At 37.6% G+C, this 19,901-nt stretch overlaps 1 protein-coding gene across 4 annotated transcripts in view; it reads right to left on the reverse strand.

The window, feature by feature from the left end:
• Nucleotides 1-19,901, reverse strand: part of gigyf2 (GRB10 interacting GYF protein 2) — a 40,503-nt gene that overhangs the window by 10,794 nt on the left and 9,808 nt on the right. The window contains exons 2-23 of one of the 4 annotated variants that reach the window (XM_079819979.1): nucleotides 16,822-16,872; nucleotides 15,446-15,584; nucleotides 15,201-15,296; nucleotides 14,787-14,895; nucleotides 14,448-14,556; nucleotides 13,397-13,437; nucleotides 12,296-12,328; nucleotides 11,522-11,716; nucleotides 11,222-11,436; nucleotides 10,949-11,099; nucleotides 10,141-10,392; nucleotides 9,814-10,010; nucleotides 9,319-9,469; nucleotides 7,452-7,618; nucleotides 7,264-7,358; nucleotides 6,621-6,731; nucleotides 6,306-6,445; nucleotides 5,562-5,659; nucleotides 5,311-5,451; nucleotides 2,267-2,425; nucleotides 1,033-1,278; nucleotides 85-213 (exon numbers count right to left, since the gene is read on the reverse strand). In XM_079819979.1, coding sequence (XP_079676105.1) covers nucleotides 85-213; nucleotides 1,033-1,278; nucleotides 2,267-2,425; nucleotides 5,311-5,451; nucleotides 5,562-5,659; nucleotides 6,306-6,445; nucleotides 6,621-6,731; nucleotides 7,264-7,358; nucleotides 7,452-7,618; nucleotides 9,319-9,469; nucleotides 9,814-10,010; nucleotides 10,141-10,392; nucleotides 10,949-11,099; nucleotides 11,222-11,436; nucleotides 11,522-11,716; nucleotides 12,296-12,328; nucleotides 13,397-13,437; nucleotides 14,448-14,556; nucleotides 14,787-14,895; nucleotides 15,201-15,296; nucleotides 15,446-15,584; nucleotides 16,822-16,859 — 3,012 coding nt within the window. In that variant the 5' untranslated portion in view covers nucleotides 16,860-16,872. Of the gene's footprint in view, nucleotides 1-84; nucleotides 214-1,032; nucleotides 1,279-2,266; nucleotides 2,426-5,310; nucleotides 5,452-5,561; nucleotides 5,660-6,305; nucleotides 6,446-6,620; nucleotides 6,732-7,263; nucleotides 7,359-7,451; nucleotides 7,619-9,318; nucleotides 9,470-9,813; nucleotides 10,011-10,140; nucleotides 10,393-10,948; nucleotides 11,100-11,206; nucleotides 11,437-11,521; nucleotides 11,717-12,295; nucleotides 12,329-13,396; nucleotides 13,438-14,447; nucleotides 14,557-14,786; nucleotides 14,896-15,200; nucleotides 15,297-15,445; nucleotides 15,585-16,821; nucleotides 16,873-19,901 lie in introns of those variants that run through there. The other 3 variants (XM_079819977.1, XM_079819978.1, XM_079819980.1) reach the window with 3 other exon arrangements.

A 19,901-nucleotide genomic window follows, 5' to 3' on the forward strand; every position in this document is an offset into this window, starting at 1 on the left:
TTCTCTCTATGAAGGCCACATGGAAACCTGTTGAAAGCTTGGTCACATGAGAAAGCTTGAGTTGGGGAAGAAACCCTGGCATACCTCCTCTCGTGCTTGTCGTTCTCTCTCCTCCTCCAGTTTCTGGATCTCAGCAAGCGACAGGGCATTCTGAGACTGTGAGAGAGTGTTTGCTGTGGTTGACTGCTGGCCCCACTTGGAGGATGAAGGGAGCTGGAAACAAATACAATAATTGGGTCAGTCAAAAAAAACAACAACCTGTTTTAAGGTTATGTACCAAACATGTTACCATCATAAACCTATTTTCCCCATTCATAATAACTATACAATATAATAAAATAATAATAATACTTTTCATTACTTCTAATTACTACATTTATATTATATTTATACAGAATCATATTTTATTTCTTATTTAATAGATATTAAAATCAATAATTATATTGCAATTGCAATAATACAATTGCACTAAGAATTAAGTTATTAAGAAGTTATTTCTAATTACTATATTTGTAAATATATTTATATATTTACAACAGCATTTATAAATACTGAAAATCATGTTATTTAAATTATAAAAATTAAAAATCAATTGTGCAATAATACTATTGCGCTGTAAATACATTTAATAATAATTATTCTATTGTTTTATTTAACAAAAAAAGTTAAATTACATTAATATTATTTATGGTTGTCTTAATTCTTTTACTATTTTGGCAGAAAACCGCAGGGAGCCCATACAACTTCTCTTTTGTTGAGAGATTTATAAACAATTCTCCTTACAAATTTGGGAAGATGGTTGACGAGTAGTATACATGCATGAAATGCATGCATTCTAAATTTATTTGCTTAAATTTGAGGAGGCAAATGTTGCTTTTTCAATTCACATATGCCCAAATAATCCAAATAAATTCCGGAAAATCACTTCCCTGAATAATGGATTATCTATCAAACTATATCAAAATGACATCCTTTCAGGAAGTGAGACAAGTACAAAGACAAAATAAATATGTGCTCCACAGGATTCTTCACCTTCATCTGTGCGAGCTGCTGTTGTTGCTGCTGCTGCTGCAGTCGACGGAGCGCCTCCTGCTGCTGCTGCCGCTGCCTCTGTAGCTCCTGCTGCCTCTGCGCCTCCTGCTCTCTCCTTTTCTGCTCCTCCTGCTGTTGCCTTGCCAATGCGGCTGCTGCGGCTGCTGCCTCCTCTTCTAGCCTCTTCTCTTCCTCACGCCGCCTCTGAGCTTCCAGTTCTTCCTGTTTCCTCCGCTCTTCTTCCTGCTGGAGCAAAAATTATTAAAAGTTCAATAACAGCACTAAACCACACCAAAATGACATCTCAGCTATAATGCCAATCAGACCAATTCAAGTCATCTGTGGTAGACAGGCATGCATTAGTGATTTTACCATGGTTAATTGGTGGTCCAACCCTCTACCTACACCTTGGCAATAGAATCGCCATTGGCTAGTACATTATTTTTTTTTACTGACATACTATTTTATTTATATTTGTGCTTAAGATATTGTTGGTCATTCAGTGTTTCTGTAAAAAATTATAATAGTAATAGATAATAGTAATTGTTAATAAGATAATACTACTACTAATAACAATATACAACGCACTAAGGATTGATGAGCTGCTGGGTTCATGAATATTAAATCACGTTGTCTGCATTCACTCAAACTGATTTGCTGAAATCAAAAGAGTGAAGGTAATAGATGAACACCAGCCAATGAGATTGCTGTTTGCGCATTAGTCCCGCCAACTACCGGAAGAAACCGCTTACCTTCTGCTTGTTCTTAAAAGCTGATTAATTCCAAATGAACGGCGTTGTTTTGACAGGAAAATACAACAAAGAATATTGTTTACATGTAGCGCGTCGATTCCACGTGGTATTTAAGATTCTCTCTCTTTGCGTGTGTGTGTGTGTGTGTGTGTGAGAGAGTGAAACACAGCGCTCAGCAAAGCGACGGCGAGTTGTGCGCCTTCACAACTCGCGTAAACTTGAGTTTACGGTACGTCAAATACAGGAATGCTGTGCATCCATTGAGCTGAACTGAAATTGACAGATCGTTTGACGGAGAGCGAAACTATGGGCACATTCATAATCTTCTTACTAAGACAAACATAGTAACAGCAGTAGGCATGGATGAAGTTAAACTTTAATACTTTTTTGTAAATGTATTTTACAAATGCTTTGAACATGGCTATATCAATTACATTTTGGATCCATTTTACAATAAATGTTCATACACATGTAAGTCTTACCTGTTTGCGGAGGAATTCTTCCCTTTGTCTCCTCTCTTCCTCTTCCCTCCTCCTTTCCTCTAGCCGACGGAGTGCCTCCTCCTGAGCTAACCTTTCCTCCTCCTCTTTCTGCCTCCGCTGCGCCGCCTCCTGCTCCCGCTGCCTCTGGAGAGCCTCCTCCTACAGAAGACACAGCTTTTCTTATAATCAAAGCTTTTATATACAGTCTATTAGGGATGGGGGAAAAAATGGATTCACATGAACATGCAACAGCGTGTATATTTTAACTCCAAACAAATAAATCGGCCACTGATAAGCACTTTATTAAATAAATTCTGACTAGTGGTCGACAGATATATCGCCATGGCCAATATTTGCCATTTTTAAAATATAGATATCAGGCGACAAGTTCTGTTATGTATCAGTGGCGGGACTTTTATTTTGATGGCGCTGAGAACACCAGAGTCTGAGAACACAACGCTCCCATTCCCTTTTCATAAGTTTATGGTCTCTGTTTAACAGTCCTAACAACAAAAAGTCCTTAAAAACTATATTTCAGTCAGGTCCACTTAAGTCAAAAACACCATAGACAAACTTTTAGTCAACTTTTTATTGGCATATTTAGGCTAAATTTACATTTGCGAAATCCCCCATTTAGAACGGAGCATATATCAATGACAACAGAATGACATAGATTAAGTTTAACACAGTTTAAGGAGGAGCTGGGGTGGAGGTAGGTTGCAAAGCAGCGTGTAGTGGAAGCAGCCAAGTAGGCAGACTGAACTGAAGCTACGCTTAAGTAAGGCGCCCTGTTTGAGAGTTGCCAATTGAGTGCATAGGAATCGTATCAGCTGATATGGGCGGAGTTGGAATTTTTCCAATTAGCTGATAGCGGAGCTTGACTACGTGGCCTGCCTGAACTAACGCAGAATGCTTGATATAATAAGCAGACATGGCAAATATGTACATGGGGAAAAACTATAAATTGTATAACTAAGATTATCAATATCCTACATAATTAAAAAGGCAGGAATTGTAATTTATTACAAATAAAATAGTTCAATATATTTAATTTTTTAAATTGATTGATGAAGTAAAACAATAACATGAGATTAAAAAATAATTCAACAAAACTTCATCAATCGAGGACACAAGCACTGAACGTTTGCTTATTTTTTGGTTGAACTAATCCTTTAAATTAAACACATTTCATTACCTTTTTATTTTCAGTTTCTTTTTCATTGTAAAATAAATAAAATCAAATTCAACGTTTAGAATCAAATCTATTGTGAATCGATTTTGAATCGTGACATTCCAAAAGATTCCCAGCCCAAATATTAGGGGTGTCGAAATTAATCGTTTCTATGATGCATCGCAATGCAGATGAGGACGATTCGGTATCGGTTCAGTAATAGATCATAACCGATTATAATGTACTGATTCTTTTCTGACGTCATTTGTCGCGTACGTGCTTTGTCGCGGTAACATACAATGGCAGAGGGAGACGAGACGCGAGTGCGAGTAATTAAAATGCTCCAACTACTTTAAAAGCCGACATCTGGGCACATTTCAGCTTTTATGAACAACCTGGTAAGCACAACCTGGAAAACACAAGCGCTGTGTGTCAATCAAAGCTATCGGATTTATCAAAACTACATTTACACTTGTGCACATAAATGTATCTCCGCAAAACGGATATAAATCCGATCTTCAATTCCCGCACAATATGCAGATTTACTGGAGTTCACGTCACCGAAAACAACAGATATGAGCTGCATTTTATTAATCGTCAGCTAATTTCAAAATCAAAGACCGCAATAGGAGCAAGCGCAGCAACCGCACTGGTAAGTTCATTCAGTTTCTTTACTTTTAATGAATATGATTGCATGTTGAGCACCTACAACTTTACTTTAGTTTGTGCATTAGCTTGATAAAGAGATACGTGCTTGTCTGCGGCGATGCATGCTTCAGTAGTGTTGTCACTTCTGGCAATGCCATATAGCCCACACGTTAATTTTTTTGCATTGTTGCGAGGAGTAAAATTTACATATGTGGTTTCAACAACCAGATGCATTTAGAGTTTAGTTTTGACTAATGCGGCCCAGACCACCTTCTGAAGTGGCTTTTAGTATTTTGTGTATTTTTTCTAAATGCTCCTGTTGTCTTCTGTGCCCAGACTTGAGTTTTGTTTGATACATTCAAGAAGCATATTTTCTTTGAGCAGGTAAAATTAAAGGTTCAGTTCATGTAACTGACTGCCAAAATTGTAGAGCCCACATGAGGATGCAGTATATATATATATATATATATGTGTTACTGTATATATGAAGGCCCTCAATCACTAATGTCTCTATGAATACATTACAGTATAACTGAAAGCTCCCAATTTCAACATTTATTAGGCTTTAAAAAAACAACTTTTAATTTAAGTGAACATAAAACAATCCTTACATAAACCCATTGTAATAAATGTTATATTTACCCATGGCCTTCCCTGTTAGACATATACAGAAATGTAATGTTATCAAACACCTTTCTTAACTGCATAAATAATAAATGAAATATAGATTAATCATCATTAAAGCTACACTTTTCTCTGTTCCCGTTGTTCTTTGATGAACATTAATGACAGGCATCATCAGTGCTCCTGTCACTTTAAGAACGGCCACTGATGAACATGACGCGGATCTCACGCACTGTCCCACGCATCTCATTTCCTCAATACTCTTTAAGTTAATTTAAGACGTTTTATATATATATATATATATATATATATATATATATATATATATATATACATATACACATATATACATATACACATATATATACATATATATATATATATTTATTTTTTTTATTCACTAACTAGTTTAGGTTTGAGAATGTCAATGTGCTACTTTCTTTTTTAATGAAAGAACATAGAGCAGTGTTTAGGCTTGAACAGCAAACAAAAGTGCAATGTGAACATGCACAAGAAACATATGCTAATAGCAAAAATACTCTCAATTCAAATGGAAAGCTTTGTATTTGAATCTCGGCACAAATTTCCGTTCTCTACTGACCTGCTTGCGCCGTGCCAGCTCTTCTTCCTCCAAACGTTTCCGCTCCTCCTCTTGTCTAGCACGCAGCGCCTCTTCCAGTCGCTTCCTCTCCTCTTCTTCCCTTTTGGCCCGAAGCTCTGCCTCCCGTCTTTCCATCTCAAGCTTTAGCGCAGAAAAGACCAAAACATTTTTTTTATAAAATGAGACTCTTGCATCAGTCCAACTCTATCAGTAATTTTAGGTCACACAATATCTACTCGTATCTTTCTCACCTTCAAAGCTTTGGCTTTCTCCAGCTGCATCTGTTCAATGGAAGACGCTTGAGGCATGGAGTCTAGTGGCAGATCCCATACGCTACTCCCTTCCCATGCTAAAAAACACAAACAGACGAAGAATAAGCATAACATTTGATTTCTCGTGTTAGAGGATCAGCATATTTACAAACTTAATTATGGGTCAAGTGGAAATGATTATGAAAGTCAAGTAAAGCTCATGAATATTGTGAATGTAAATACAAAATCGCAAAAGCCAATGTTTCACTTAAAAGCAATAAAACGACTCTGTCAGATGCCACGTTTTTGTTCTGCTTAAGTGGAACCTAATTCAGCTGAGTCAAATCACTTGCAACAGGTTTACACCACGAGATGGGCATGAGTCATATCCAAAACTAAACGAGTGGCGCGTTACTGTAAGTGAAAGTAGAAAACAAGCACACCTGACTGACACGATACAAGAGCTGCAAGAGAACCGCAGCACTTTTTTCCATTTGAAACTACTGTGGCACTCTGACTCAACTGCTGATCTAATGACTTGAGAAATTCTAGACAACAAACAAGATGAAGTAAATAACCACCACCATCCTTTCTAAAACATCTAAAAGAAGTGAGACACAGATGAATGCATAAACTGACTCTGATTTTCAAGAATTTCCCTCTGGAAATGTACATTTCCCGTTCTAAATATGTCCTTGTTTTGATCTTATAATGCGCAGCAGAGCAGATCTCGTGTTGACGTACTGCTGGGAGTGGTGGGCTGCATGTTTGGAGAACAGGATGCCTGAGTGGAAGGGTTCTGCATTTCCCAAACAGATCCCGAGTCTGGAACGGACATGGAACGTGTAACGGGAGGTAAGAGGCTCTGTTGCGGCTCTGGCGTTCTGCAAGGGCACAACAAATCAAACTGTGAGATAGTGCCACAGATGCTCAACCACAATACCAATGCAGTGCATCACACCTCCCACGCTTTGCATTAATATGCTACTGTCCTTTGGTTGCCCTGAGGGAATGTGTAATTCTGACAGGGTTGCTGAAATGGAAGTAAATGAATCTCACCTGATCTTGAGTGCCTGATGGAGAAGAAGATTGAGCTGCTGCTGTTGTGGAGGAGGAGGAGGAGGAGGGGCAGAGCTTAAAACTTTCTGCTGAGCCAGAGCATACTGTTGCCTAAAGGACGAGAGAGAATCTTAACTTTTGTTCTGATTTAATGTCATTCAAAAAAGGTCATGTTTTTTCATGTTATAGACTTTTTTGAAAGAAATGCATTTTATTCAGCAAGGATGCGTTAAATTGATCTAATGTGACAGTAAAGACATTTATAATATTATAACAGTCTGATTTGATCTAAATGCCATTCACAGAATTTTCTATTCCAACTGTATTCAACATTGATAATGATAAGAAAAAGCAGCAAATCAGCATTGTAGAATGATTTCTGAAGGATTATGTGACATTGAAGACTGGAGTAATGATGCTGAAAATTCAGCTTTGCAATAATGAGTTAATAATTACATTTTAAAATAAAACAGGGCTGAAAATAACATTGGTTCAACAAATGCTGCGAGTTTAGGGCAGAACTACCTGTTTTTCCAAACAACGGATAACAGAAGAGTGGAATTAAGAAGTTTTTAGCCAATTCATTTTTGATGTTCTTGAAGCTTCTGCTTCAGACTAAATTACACATTGTCTGCCGTCGTACCTGAGTAAGTACTGATATTGCATCTGCTGTAGCTGATACATATTTAGAGCATTAATCTCATGTTGTCTCTTCATCCTCTCTTGATCTGCATCTCCCTATACACAGACAAATGCACACACATCAAAACGTTTAGGATGCTGAACAACAAGGGAAGTCATCTTGGGTTAGGCATTTCACACTCTTATTACCAGTATGGGAGGTAGTGTGGGGCCGGGTGTGAAGGGCACTCGCCCCCACAACTTCATCATCTCTCCCAGGGGCTGGAACATCTCGTCACATCCTCGCTTCACCTGCAAGGTCATGGTGAAATAGCCCGCCTGAAACCACTCAGACATCTCCTGGTTATTAAATGGTCCTGTGAGAAGACAGACAGACTGGGGTCACTGAATGTGGCTATTGAGAGCAACACGGTAACATTTTGAATTCTCTGAAGTTGAGAGGTTTCATCACAGGAATGGAGAAAAAGTTGTATGCTCTTTGAAAAGTATTCTTAAAGCTACACTGTGTGATATTTTCCCCCATCTAACGGTGAAAAGGTATATGACCATCCAGTGAATTTTAGTTTCTGTTCCTCTCAATTCCGATTTCATTTCAACTCCTACGGTGGCCGATTTAGTCCAAGATTAACATGGCTTCCAGTTCGACCTCGTCCACATTCGACACGGTGCCTGTGGGATATTCTGTGCGCAGTGGGATGGTTGGAACTCAACTGGCCTAATTATTCAGCTAGAAAGAACTGCAGCTAATCCAGAGTGAACTTTGATGATAGTAATGTTTATTCAGTCATCCAATTGCAAGGCATAAACAGGTTTGCGTGGATATGTACATAAATGTGGTTTCTGTGAGAGAAATAAGGATGGTAAATATACATACACAGTTAAGAACTGTATAACTATACTTATAAGTTACATTTGTATAATGTAACCGTAAACCAGAGCTTATTGTACCATATATAGGCGCTAAATGCAGCTGCATTAAAAGGAGTGGAGCTGCCGCTGCTGCTGCTAACAAGCGGTGTCGGGTTACAAAAGTGTGCGCGCCGCTTTAACGTTAGCACTGAAGTGCGCTCTGTATAACAATAGTTAATATGCCGATCAGACCTGATGCATATTTCCATCAACATACATTACAAGCAAATATTTTCTATAAACGAATAAACATTGTTGATAACAAAATAACTGAATGATTGTTCAAATAGGTGAGCATTATGCTATTGTATGTTGACACAAAAATACTTCTGAGGTGACATCAACTGAATTACGCGATGACACACTCTGAAACACATCTACAATGACAATAACTATTATTACTTACGGAGTTATTAACGCACAGAAATACCACACAAGGACTTTTGAGGAATAAACAAGCCAGGAAAACTCCGTATAACTCTGTTACTGGACGCTGCTGAGATAAACTCTCTGCACCTGCACCAGACAAGTCTGAACAAGTTGACGCGCACATGCGCGAGGCAGGGAATTTTGTACAGTGCCATCGAGTATTAAAACCGGTTAAAACGCGAAAGGCGAAGCTTGAATTTACGGGTATGTCCCTCTTTGGCTAATGTACTTTCAAGATGGAGGGGCAACATGGCGACCACCGTTAGATCCCATTACCTTATGTATTTTCAATGGCATATTATAAACTTACGAGAATACTTTATTACTTGAAAGAAGTAAATATACATTAATGAGCACATATATTTTTGAAAGAACTAAGTGTTTTTAGCTAAGAATAGACTAAAAAAGTTACACAGTGTAGCTTTAAGGTACAGGTTAACATACACGGCACAGATTTAGGCATTGAGTAATTTTGTCGTTGACGTAATAGATTAGGTCTAGTTGAAAATAAAAATGTTTAGAATGATGTACATGATATTAGGGATGTGGGACTCAAGACTGGAGTAATGCAGCTTTTTTTATTACAATATTTCATAATAAATAAAAATAAGCCTTGTTGAACATAAGAGAATTCTTTCAGCAACATTTAACATTAAAATTCTTAACAACTGCATTTATAATGCAGTGGTAAAATTTGTTTGGATCCTGATTTGCCTACCTTGGATCTCTCCCTGCGGATCTTTGTAAAACCATTTGAATGCAGCCTCATGGGTAATAGCAAGAGCTGTGGGTTTGGGACCAATCTTGCTGGCCAAACGCTCATCGTCCACACCGCCGTCCTGCAGGTATGCCACCATTTTCTCAGCTTCCTGTTTCAGTTAGGAAAAAGTCTTGTTCAAACATTCAATCTTCATTATAATGTGACTGACAGACCTCAAGTAGCTCTGATACCTTTAGTAGCATTTCATATCTATAACTTACACCATGTCTACACCAGACATTGTAATCAGTGACGCTGTCTACAACGGATGCGGTGCACTGCAACAACACATTAATCTATTTCGGACGTACTTCAAGTGCTCGTGCTACTTCTGACACAAAGAACAAATCGATTTGCAACAGTTGCTTTATCGCGTCCGATGTAGAGACAATGTTAGGCACCAATTTAATATTTATAAGCAATCACTGCTGTACAGTAAACAGCCATTCACACCTGCTCAAAGTGCTTGAGTCCCTCATCCTCATCCATATCAGAGGGCAGTGCAGAGGGCCGGCTGATAGGACCCACAATGCCCGTGGAGTGGGGGAGAACAGGAGCCACAGACACTGGCATCTCCAGAGGCTTGACCTGCTTGGTTTGAGTGGGCATTGACTGAACAGGGAGCACAGAAGGAGTAGAGAGCGGAAGATCTGGAAGCAGAGACAGGTTTAATTCAGCATTCCCTAAATAAAGGCTACAGGCTTTATTTCCCAAAATATCTTTAAGAGGAACTATTTTTGCATAAGTATTTGCATACGTTTTTACTCATTTGATTACTACCTGGGAGTGCGTTTGTGACATGTGGTATGGAAATGGCCTCCACAATGCTGTTTGGTAGGGTTGTGTGTAGTGGTGCTTTACTGAGTTCAGGTCTGTGTTCTGGTACTGTCGTTCTCCCCAATGGTCTCTCACTTTCTTCAGTCTGTTCCAGGTTAACAGATGGTAGAGGTGCGGGAGTCGCAGCCTTGGGAGGCGTTACTACTGCTTTAAACGGTACAGCAACCGGCGATGGCTCTTCCGATTTACTGCCTTCTGTACCAAAACCAAAAATAAAGCTTGATTAAAAACGATGAATTTGTTCAGATGTGAACTGATAACGTACAAGATTGAAGAATTAAAAATGGTACAATTACAATACCGTTAAAAATTTGGGGTCAGTAATTTTAAGATAAATGCTATTCTCATAAACTTTCTATTCATCAAAGAATCTTGGGAGAAAAAATCAGTTTCCACAAAAATGTTAAGCAGCACAACTGTTTTCAACATTGATAATAACAAATGTTTCTTGAGCAGAAAATCAGCATATAAGAATGATTTCTGAAGGATCATGTGACACTGAAGGCTGGAGTAATGATGCTGAAAATTCAGATTTGCCATCTCAGGAATAAATTACATTTTAAAATATATTAATATAGAAAACAGTTATTTGAATTGTAATAATAATCACAATATCAGTTGTACAGTATATTTGAACAAATAAATGAAGCCTTTGTGAGAGAGTTGCCTGCCTGTAACTAAACTGATTAATTTGATTAATTCCATTAACTTGAAATGGAGTACCCGATGGGATGTTTTACTGTCTTCTTACCTTCATTTCGATCACTCGCACATCTAATTTCTGTGTCAGTTTCTTTGGTTTGTTCTGATTCACTGTCATCCTTTTCTGTGTATTCTTCATTCTCCTCCAGTGGCCGGAAGTCCAGCTCCGCCTCTTCCAGGATCGGCTCCTTAGGAGCTTTCTAAGTGAGCAATGAGGAAAACATCATGATCAAATATACATTAATCTAAACAGACATTTTTATTAACTAAATAAAATGGAATAAAAGAGCAAAGATAAAGAACTCACTTCCCACGCCCTCACCTTAAGTGAGAGGAAGGCCCCTGAGGAGTCAAATGTCCCCGTCTCCTCCTCTGCATCTTCCAGACACCATTCTGGCAAACTGTCCCTCTCCTCCTCTACGCTACCGCTGCCCGAACGAGGTCTACGGTAACCGGCACGCTCTTCATCCCTTGAGTCAAAAGGAAAGCGCCGACGTTGATCCGGGTGTTCCCGCCACCCTGCTGATCGTGGGCCATCTGTAAATAAAGAATTTGTTTGGATCCCAACATTCTTAAATTAGGTATACAAAGTTCCTGAGGGAAAAAAGGGCATGCAACACACCTGGACTTGGAGGACACCACCGTTCACTCCCCCGAGAACCTGCAATCCTCCAGCCTCCATCATCCTCCTCTCCATTTTGCTCATCTCGAGTCGTGCGCCAGTTGTCACTCCCTGAGCGAACAAACTCATGTTTCCGAGTTCCGATGTTCCCTGGAGCAGCAGCAGCAGCAGCAGCATCCTCATAGTTTGCCCGTACTTTTGGGAAGAAAAAAAAGTCCATGAAAAAAAGATCCAAAGAGTACATGTTGAGCAATTGAAGCAATTGCCTTGCATCTATAACACACTACCACACAAAGATTTTTTTTTTTAAAAGTTTAAAAAGCTGCATTTATTTGATAAAATATACATTAAAAGCAGTAATATTGTGAGACAATACAATTTCAAATCACTTTTTTTCTATTTTAAATGTTAAAATGTCATTTATTTCGGTGATGGCAAAGCTGAATTTTCAGCATCATTACTCCAGTCTTCAGAAATCATTGTAATATGCTGATTTTGTGTTTAAGAAACATTTTGATCAATGCTGAAAACAGTTATGCTGCTTAAGCATTTTTTGTGGAAACCGAGATACATTTTTTTAGAATTCTTTGATGAACAGAAAGTTAAAAGATCAACATTTGTTTATAATCAAAATGCTGTCAAAAACAATGTCGCTCGCTTTTGATCAATTTAACACATCCATGCTCAATAAAAGTATTTTCTTAAAAAAAATATCTTACTGATAACGGTAATGGAAGAGTACATTTTATAGGTCAGTTAGCAAAGAGAACTTACTGTGATTGACTGGAAAATGGGCTGGTGCTCCATCTATGGACAGAGATTCAGTTGTTTCAGTATTGACATGTAGTGACATTACATCAGGTCACACTTTGCAGGAAAGAGTGGGGTCATCTGTGCCACATTTTATCCCACAAAAACCCATAACTTTAAAAATCAGCAGAATTCCCCCTTTTCTTTTCAATTGCTTATGAATGAATGGTGTGGTCTGGTGGGGAGGGGGTGTTAATCTTACTATTGTTATGTTTATCCTATAAACACTGATGTATTCTTTTTTTCTGGGTGAGATTCTCTGAGATTGTTTAAGAACTCTCCCAGCCGATTAAAGCATTTAGAAGGCATTTACTGGAGTCTGTTTGGTTCATTGCTGGAGCACTAGAAATCTTATTTCCCAAGTTTATAGTGTTCCTAGGGGTCAAAACATTGACCGACTCAGCCGACGTCGATTAGTAGATGCGCTAGAGATTAAATGTTATTAAACGTCAATCAGGAGTCGTTTAGGGATGTCGATTAGGAGACGACTCAGTCAGACTTAATTCAGGTGCGTAGGGAAAAATAAAAAAACATTTCACATATATTGACAGGGCTCAACGCTAAGGATTTTTAGGTGGGCAAGTGATGTAATCAGTGTGTGGCTGAACACCTGGTAACATGACTATCCAGCAAGCCTACAACAAATAAGGAAGTTTGCAAAATGCTTTTCACATGTACACACACAGAACTACGTTGAACACCACATTGAGTTTAATAACACTCACAGCGTGTACATATCCAGACCCGAGTGAGTGTGTTTCAAGTCATGATGGACATATTTCATATACTCTCATATAAGTAAATGAAGAAATTAAAAAGTAAATTTAAGTATTGAAATTTTACATTTATACTATAAAGTACATTACTTTTATTAAATACAAAATTTCTGTCATATAAAACTTTTGATTGAAGATTATGTTTACAGTAATGTCAATAGTTTTTGGTGGGTCTTGAGATTATGTGCGTCTTGGTGGGACCTGGAATTGAAAAAGTTTACATAACTAGATTATGCGGGACACATCTGATCCCACTCTCATTTATGTCTTTAAAAGCTACCATACTAACCTGGATCTTTTCGACCTGGCTTTTCAAACCTTCTGTCTCCCCTGGGTGGGACAGGGGGAAAAAAAGTGTTATCAGAGTAACCTAAAACAAATTTACAAAAACACAGGCACCCAATACACTTAATTTGTCCTTTCTCATGGTTTATTTTAGATAACATATCTGGGCCACAAAACTGTTTGGCTTTCACACCTGAGCACTTGTTTCAGAACCCAATGCATTTTCTCCCCCTTCTCTTCGATTAGTTTAGGCATATGTGAACACGGCTATCGGCGCTCAGATCCACACCAAAACAATTGCTCCACGAGGTGGTCACTGCCCGATTGCAAACGAACTCTGGGACGGTTCGCTTGAGGTGTGAAAGCAATCCAACCCAACAGACCAACAAACTAAATGGTATTATAATTCATAACAGGAAACATGCTATATAAAAAGCAGTAGCGTTTGATTGTGTGTGTGAGCACATTAGTTCTCACAGTTGAAAACCAAAAGAGCACCTCAATCTTAAAATGTTGTGTAATTGCACTTCTTCGGGTGAGAATGCTGTCCCGATGAAGTCTTGATTCCTGCTAAAGCAGTATTATAACATTCGTATAGTGTTTGCGTGTGTCTTGAGACAGTTAACCTCTAGACAGCGCTGGGAAAACCAGAGAGAGTGTGCTTGAATTTGCTACAGTATTAATACAAATGTATTATATAATTTAACAGAGGGAATGATGACTACATTCGTATAGTGTTTGTGTGTGTCTCGACAGTTACAAATACAGCCACAATAAGCTAATGGAGTGAACTTGTCAATCATCTAAATGGATGATGCAGAGGAAACTGACCAATAAGAGGACAGTTGCACTCGCATGTGACTTGCGTGAACACATTATGGTACGCTTTGAAAGGTTGCCTTGTGAAAGCGAACCAAATCAAGAAGAAAACGCAACATTGTAACAAATTAAGTTTCTGTTTAGGTGTGAAAACACCCTTAGTCTGCATAATCTGCCATAGATATTGCAATTGCTTACAGACAGTTTGTGCTGCAGGTGCAATTCATTTTGAATACCTCTCCTCCCAACTCTGGGAGCGATGCATCTCTCTTCCTCCACGGCCAAAACCTCCCTCCACTTCATCAAAACTTCTTTGGTAAAATCCTCCATCTCCTCTGCCCCTCCCTGTCAAGCAAACAAAAAACGGCTCATGAGCATATGCACAAGTTTAGTTTAGAGAGACGACAACTACTTAAGGAAGGACAATGTTGCGCAAGGTGACAGAAGTCTGCACTCTGCTCTGGTTTAACTGAAAGTGCAGGATTTCCGCTGCTATAAATGTATTCACTTATTAAGTTACTGCACTTCTTTTGGAGAGAAGAAAAAGGAAAGTCTGTGGTTGCAACATAGCTCACCTCGTCCCCGTGAAGAACTTCGGCCTCTGGGTGCCCCTGCCACCGTCCCCCCACCCCTTCCTGTCAGACGGAGTACTGCTGCACTGTTTACAGACATGGAGAAATTTCTCTGTGGAGACAGACACACACACAGCAACGTAAAGGCCACTCCATACATAGATAAGAGCTTGGCAAATGGGTTGCGTGACAGCGAGACTGTGAGTAGGCTATCAGTTTCGACCACAGCGTGTGCCAAAACGAGAAAATGACATATGCAAAAAAAGAAAGAAATGCCACTACTTGAATACGTAGGCACAGCTTTTTATTGAAGTTCCACCGACTTCAGTTTCATAGAGAATAGAGCTGCTGCAGGAAGCACTTTGCTTCTTTGACATTTCTCATTCATGTGCATGTGTAAATAGGTCAAATTCTCACCTGTTCCTCCTCTGTAAATGGGACTAATGCCAATGGTGGCAGGGGCTCCTCTTGTAAAATAGGTAGAAATTCCTTATCATGAAGATCTACCGGAATCTAAAGGAGAAAAAAGTTGGGAAATATTTTAAACATGAATATTACAAAAACAATAAAACATTTTAAAATTAAAAAATCAGGAAGATAAATGGAGTTAAGAACATGACAAAAAAAATTTAAAGTCAGCAAAAGCTGACCGGCATCCTTACCATGTTATCCTTTACATAAAGTGCTAGCATCTCTTCTCTCCCGTAGCGATAGTCTGCAAGTTTATACTTTGGCAATGCGGGTGAGAGTGGAGGGGAGGCCACACTGCTGCTACCCACTCCACCAGACAGGGCGCGGAGCCTGGGACACAGCACAGAGAAAACATGCTACGTCATCATATCATTTGTCAGTAGACACCAAAACAAACTGTATACGGCTCACAAAAAGAACATAAAAAAAATTATATATACAAATATACATATTTGTGTCATATAAATCTCATTCTGAATTTTGTAAAAATGATTCAAAAGCACTTTGGTAATTGAGCAGAAGGAGGGTTTAAAAGCAGAAGAAAGTATAGAATACATTTGTTTTATGTATATTTATATTTTATATGTACTTATAAATCACATATTTCTGTTAAAACATTTGCATAAACTCTTAAATCATGGTGTGTTGACACATTTTGTGTTCAGACTTCAGATAAGTGAAATGCCAAAATAAAATGCAACAAAAACATACTACATTTACATTTATGCATTTGGCAGACGCTTTTATCCAAAGCCACTTACATTGCATTCAAGGTACACATTTTACCTTTTTTGTCAGATTTATATCATATCCTGATACGTTAAATAAGTCAGCAACACTTTACAATAAGGATTCATTCATTAACATTAGGTAATGCATTAGCTAACATGAACTAACAATGAGCAATATCTGTTTTAAAGCAATATAGTTAGCAAAATTATAATAGTTCATAGTTTATTGTTTGTTAGTGCTAGTTTACAGTGCATTAATGTTAACAAATGTAACTTTTGATTGTAATAATGTATTAGTAAATATTGAAAGGAATTTAAATAAAATGCTGTACAAGTATTGTTCATTTTAGTTCATTTTAACTTATGTAGATAACTAATGTTAACTAAAGAAACCTTATTATAGTGTTACCAATAAAGTCTAATATGTCAAATAATTCCGATATCATTATCAATCTTAAATACTTTTTTCACACATTGGGTGAGATCTTCCACTTTTAATGTGCGAAACCCCTGAACTAACAAAATGCTTTACTCGTGAATCAATCAATTGAAAAATCAGCGGCAATACCCTGTATGCATGTTTTCTGAGAGAATTTTTTTTTTCTGTGTAATTGACAGCACACCACAGATGACGTCCATCTGTGAAATGGACAATTTAAGAGTTTAAAGTTAAGTTTCATTTTGTATAATCACTAAACTTCCAATAACTCACAAGACTTGGAAGCGATCCTGACTAAGGCTGTACATACATAATTAGCCTGAACATTTATGGCGTGTCATTAAAAAACAATTCAAAATGCAGCTTCAGACGCTGATTCTTCAGCAACAACACTCACCATTCTGGTCCGAAGTTAAGCGTCTGGGTTTCTGCCATTTTCCTTGAAAGTCTAAAGAAAATTAAAATGATTTGATTAATAGCTCCGCAAACAAATATAAGTTGACTTAAATGAGAAAATACTGAACATTCAGAAAATAAGGAGCCGTTCACACTAAAAACAGAAAACTTTTCATGTTCAATTACGCGGCAGTGGCATGTATACTACAAAAACGTGAATTTGTGAAAAGGGTGACGTCACGTGCATGAGCATTACTTCTTCAGACTATAGGCGCGTAGTAGAGCTGCATGATTAATCTTTAAAAGACTGCAATCTTGATTCAAATACCCACGCAATCTTATTCCTAAATTAAACCGTTGACAAAATCACCCCAGAACATTCTGATCTGTGTCAGCGCTGCCACTGAGCCAGAGGGAGCAGTTGTCATTTTCAGGTTTAAATTGATTTTATTTATTTTTTTAATTTATTTGTCTCATGTGGATGAAAGACAACAACACCCAGAATGCACTTGCTTCGCTGCTCAACGAGGCCACTCCCAAAGCCACTGGTTATCACTTGCCCACCATGACAACCATCGTTTTGATATTAATAGTAATAAAATCATTTCGTTCAGTTAGAAAACAGACACTAGAATTAAAAACTGAACGTGTCTTTTCAATAAAGTGTGAGTGAGCCGAACGAAAGTCACAGCACAAACACAGCAGGAGTCAGATTTCATTCATCACGAGATTGAAGAGCTGAGCAGAGCTGAGGTAAGCGCGGCAGTCATTCACGACGCGCATCCACAGGGTTCTTGCAGGTTTCAGAAAGTCAAATTTAAGACTTTTTTTAAGACATTTTAAGACCATAAAGATTGAAATTTAAAACCTATACGACGCATTACCAAAATTATTTAAATCAAAGAAATAATAAAAAAAACAAATGACATTAGTAACCCTCCACAGCCAACAACGTGCCAAATGCCCAAAACCTTAGGCCCAAAATGAAAATAGGCTAAAACAAACTTGCCCTCAAATAGAATAGATTACAAAACAGCATATTAATAGCCTAATAGAGACTGAACAGGGGATGCACTAGGGAGATAGGATAAACTAGGGATGCACGATTTGGGGAAGATTTCTAATTGCAATTATTCTGGTTAAAATGCAATTTTTTTTTTTTAATGAAAAGTGTATGCATATAACATTTTATATATTAATGTTTATATATTAACGAGACTAATAATAATGATTATATTCAATAAATACAAATATTTAACAAAATTAGAAATATTACTATTACAATAACATTTTAATTATTAAAAAATTAAAAATAGAGAATTTAAGAATAAATATAACAATATAATAATATTACTAATAAAATAACATTTATATTTTACAGAAAACTTATTTTACAAAAAAACCCTGCTGGGTTACCTGTTAATATGCAGACAGCCTATGACTAAAAATCATTAGAAAGGTCTAAAGATGTATTGTAAAAAATAAAATAAAAAAATAAAGAAATTCTGTGCTTTTTATCTGTGATATAAATTTCTTAAAGTCTATGTATTTAATATGAAATATGAGCCTCTTATGCATCCACTGTGGGGGAAAAACTGTACATTGGAGAAAAACATATGGATTGTCATATAAATTTATTTAGAGAGAAGTATTATTTTTCATATTTGTTACCCAAACTTTCATTCATACTGGAAGCCAGAGGGCGCCCTCGAGCAGAAACTCCACATTTCCCTCAGAGAAGTAATCCTTAGCCCTAATGTGAAGCTAGCGATGTAGGATAAACTGAAGATAGAAACGCTTTGACTGAAGAAACAAAGACAATAAACACGACTGCATCAAGCTATAGTGTATTTGAGTTCTTCAAGCCTTCACTATTGTCATAATAATAAGGTATGCAGTGCTGATTGAGTGCAGACTTTATCACTGTTTAGAATAATATAAAACAATGCATGTCTGCCTCATTCTGTCCAGAAAAATACAACGTTATTAAATGTAGACGTATTTTGCGGGCAGGTAATTGCATTTATCACGGGATTTGTAGTTTTATCACCGAGTACGTGTACCAACACCCCCAGAAAGAACTACAACACACCGAACGAACGCTCTGAGGGCGGCGCAGCAAAGACTCTAGAGCTCCGCTTTCGCGATTCGATACTTTTTTGCTACAGTGTAACGTTAGTAATAGGGGTGCACCGATCCGACTTTTTCAGTCCCGATACCGATACCGATGCCTGGGCTTTGTGTATCTGTCGATACCCGATACCGATCCGATATATTGTTGAATTAATAATAAACTGTATATCTTCCACCTTATACCTTCCTTGAAGAGACTAAAGGCACCAGACTTTACTAACTAAACATAACTAAGACAAAATAACAGATGTATGTAAGGTGTTGAATTCTTATTTATTTAAAAAACAATTGTGCATTCAAATCTAAAATAGAATGTAATCTAACTTCTTTAAATAAATAAAATGTAGCAGTGGAAACAAAAAACAGTGTATTGGTCAAACATACAATAGTAATCTGACAGTTACCAAACATTTTTTACACTACAGATAATTGTTTTGGTATATAATCATATCAATATTAAAAAGTAGCATTACAAATTAACAAATAGTCTAATTTTCTACCATATGCAATTTAATACAAATTTTCAGCTAGCTAATAACAACTTTGTTCTGGTTTCACCTCACTCCAGATTAAATGATTGTAGGCTAGGCCTATTTATTTTACTACACATTGTCAACAGAAATAAGATGAAATACTGTTGATAATTAAAAATAATTCTTACTACCCACTCTTGCTAAAATGGGTAAGCACACTTGTGTTCTCATTTCAGTTGCGTTCTGAGTAAATTAATAAACTGAGTTCATGAGTTCAGTCAGAGCCCGTCTACGGAGAGCCTGCCCACTAGGGCTGTGCAATTAATCGAATTTCGATTTCGATTTCGATTTTGCCTCCCAACGATCACCAAAATAGTACAATCGAGAAAAAACGATTATTTTGCCTTGCGTTCTGAATGAAACGCGCACGCGCTCATCCGCCCCTCCCGAACCCACAAATCTCTCTCAGTTCGTG

The sequence above is a fragment of the Gobio gobio genome (assembly GCF_949357685.1).
Source record: "Gobio gobio genome assembly, chromosome: 6".
Classification (NCBI taxonomy): Eukaryota; Metazoa; Chordata; class Actinopteri; order Cypriniformes; family Gobionidae; genus Gobio; species Gobio gobio.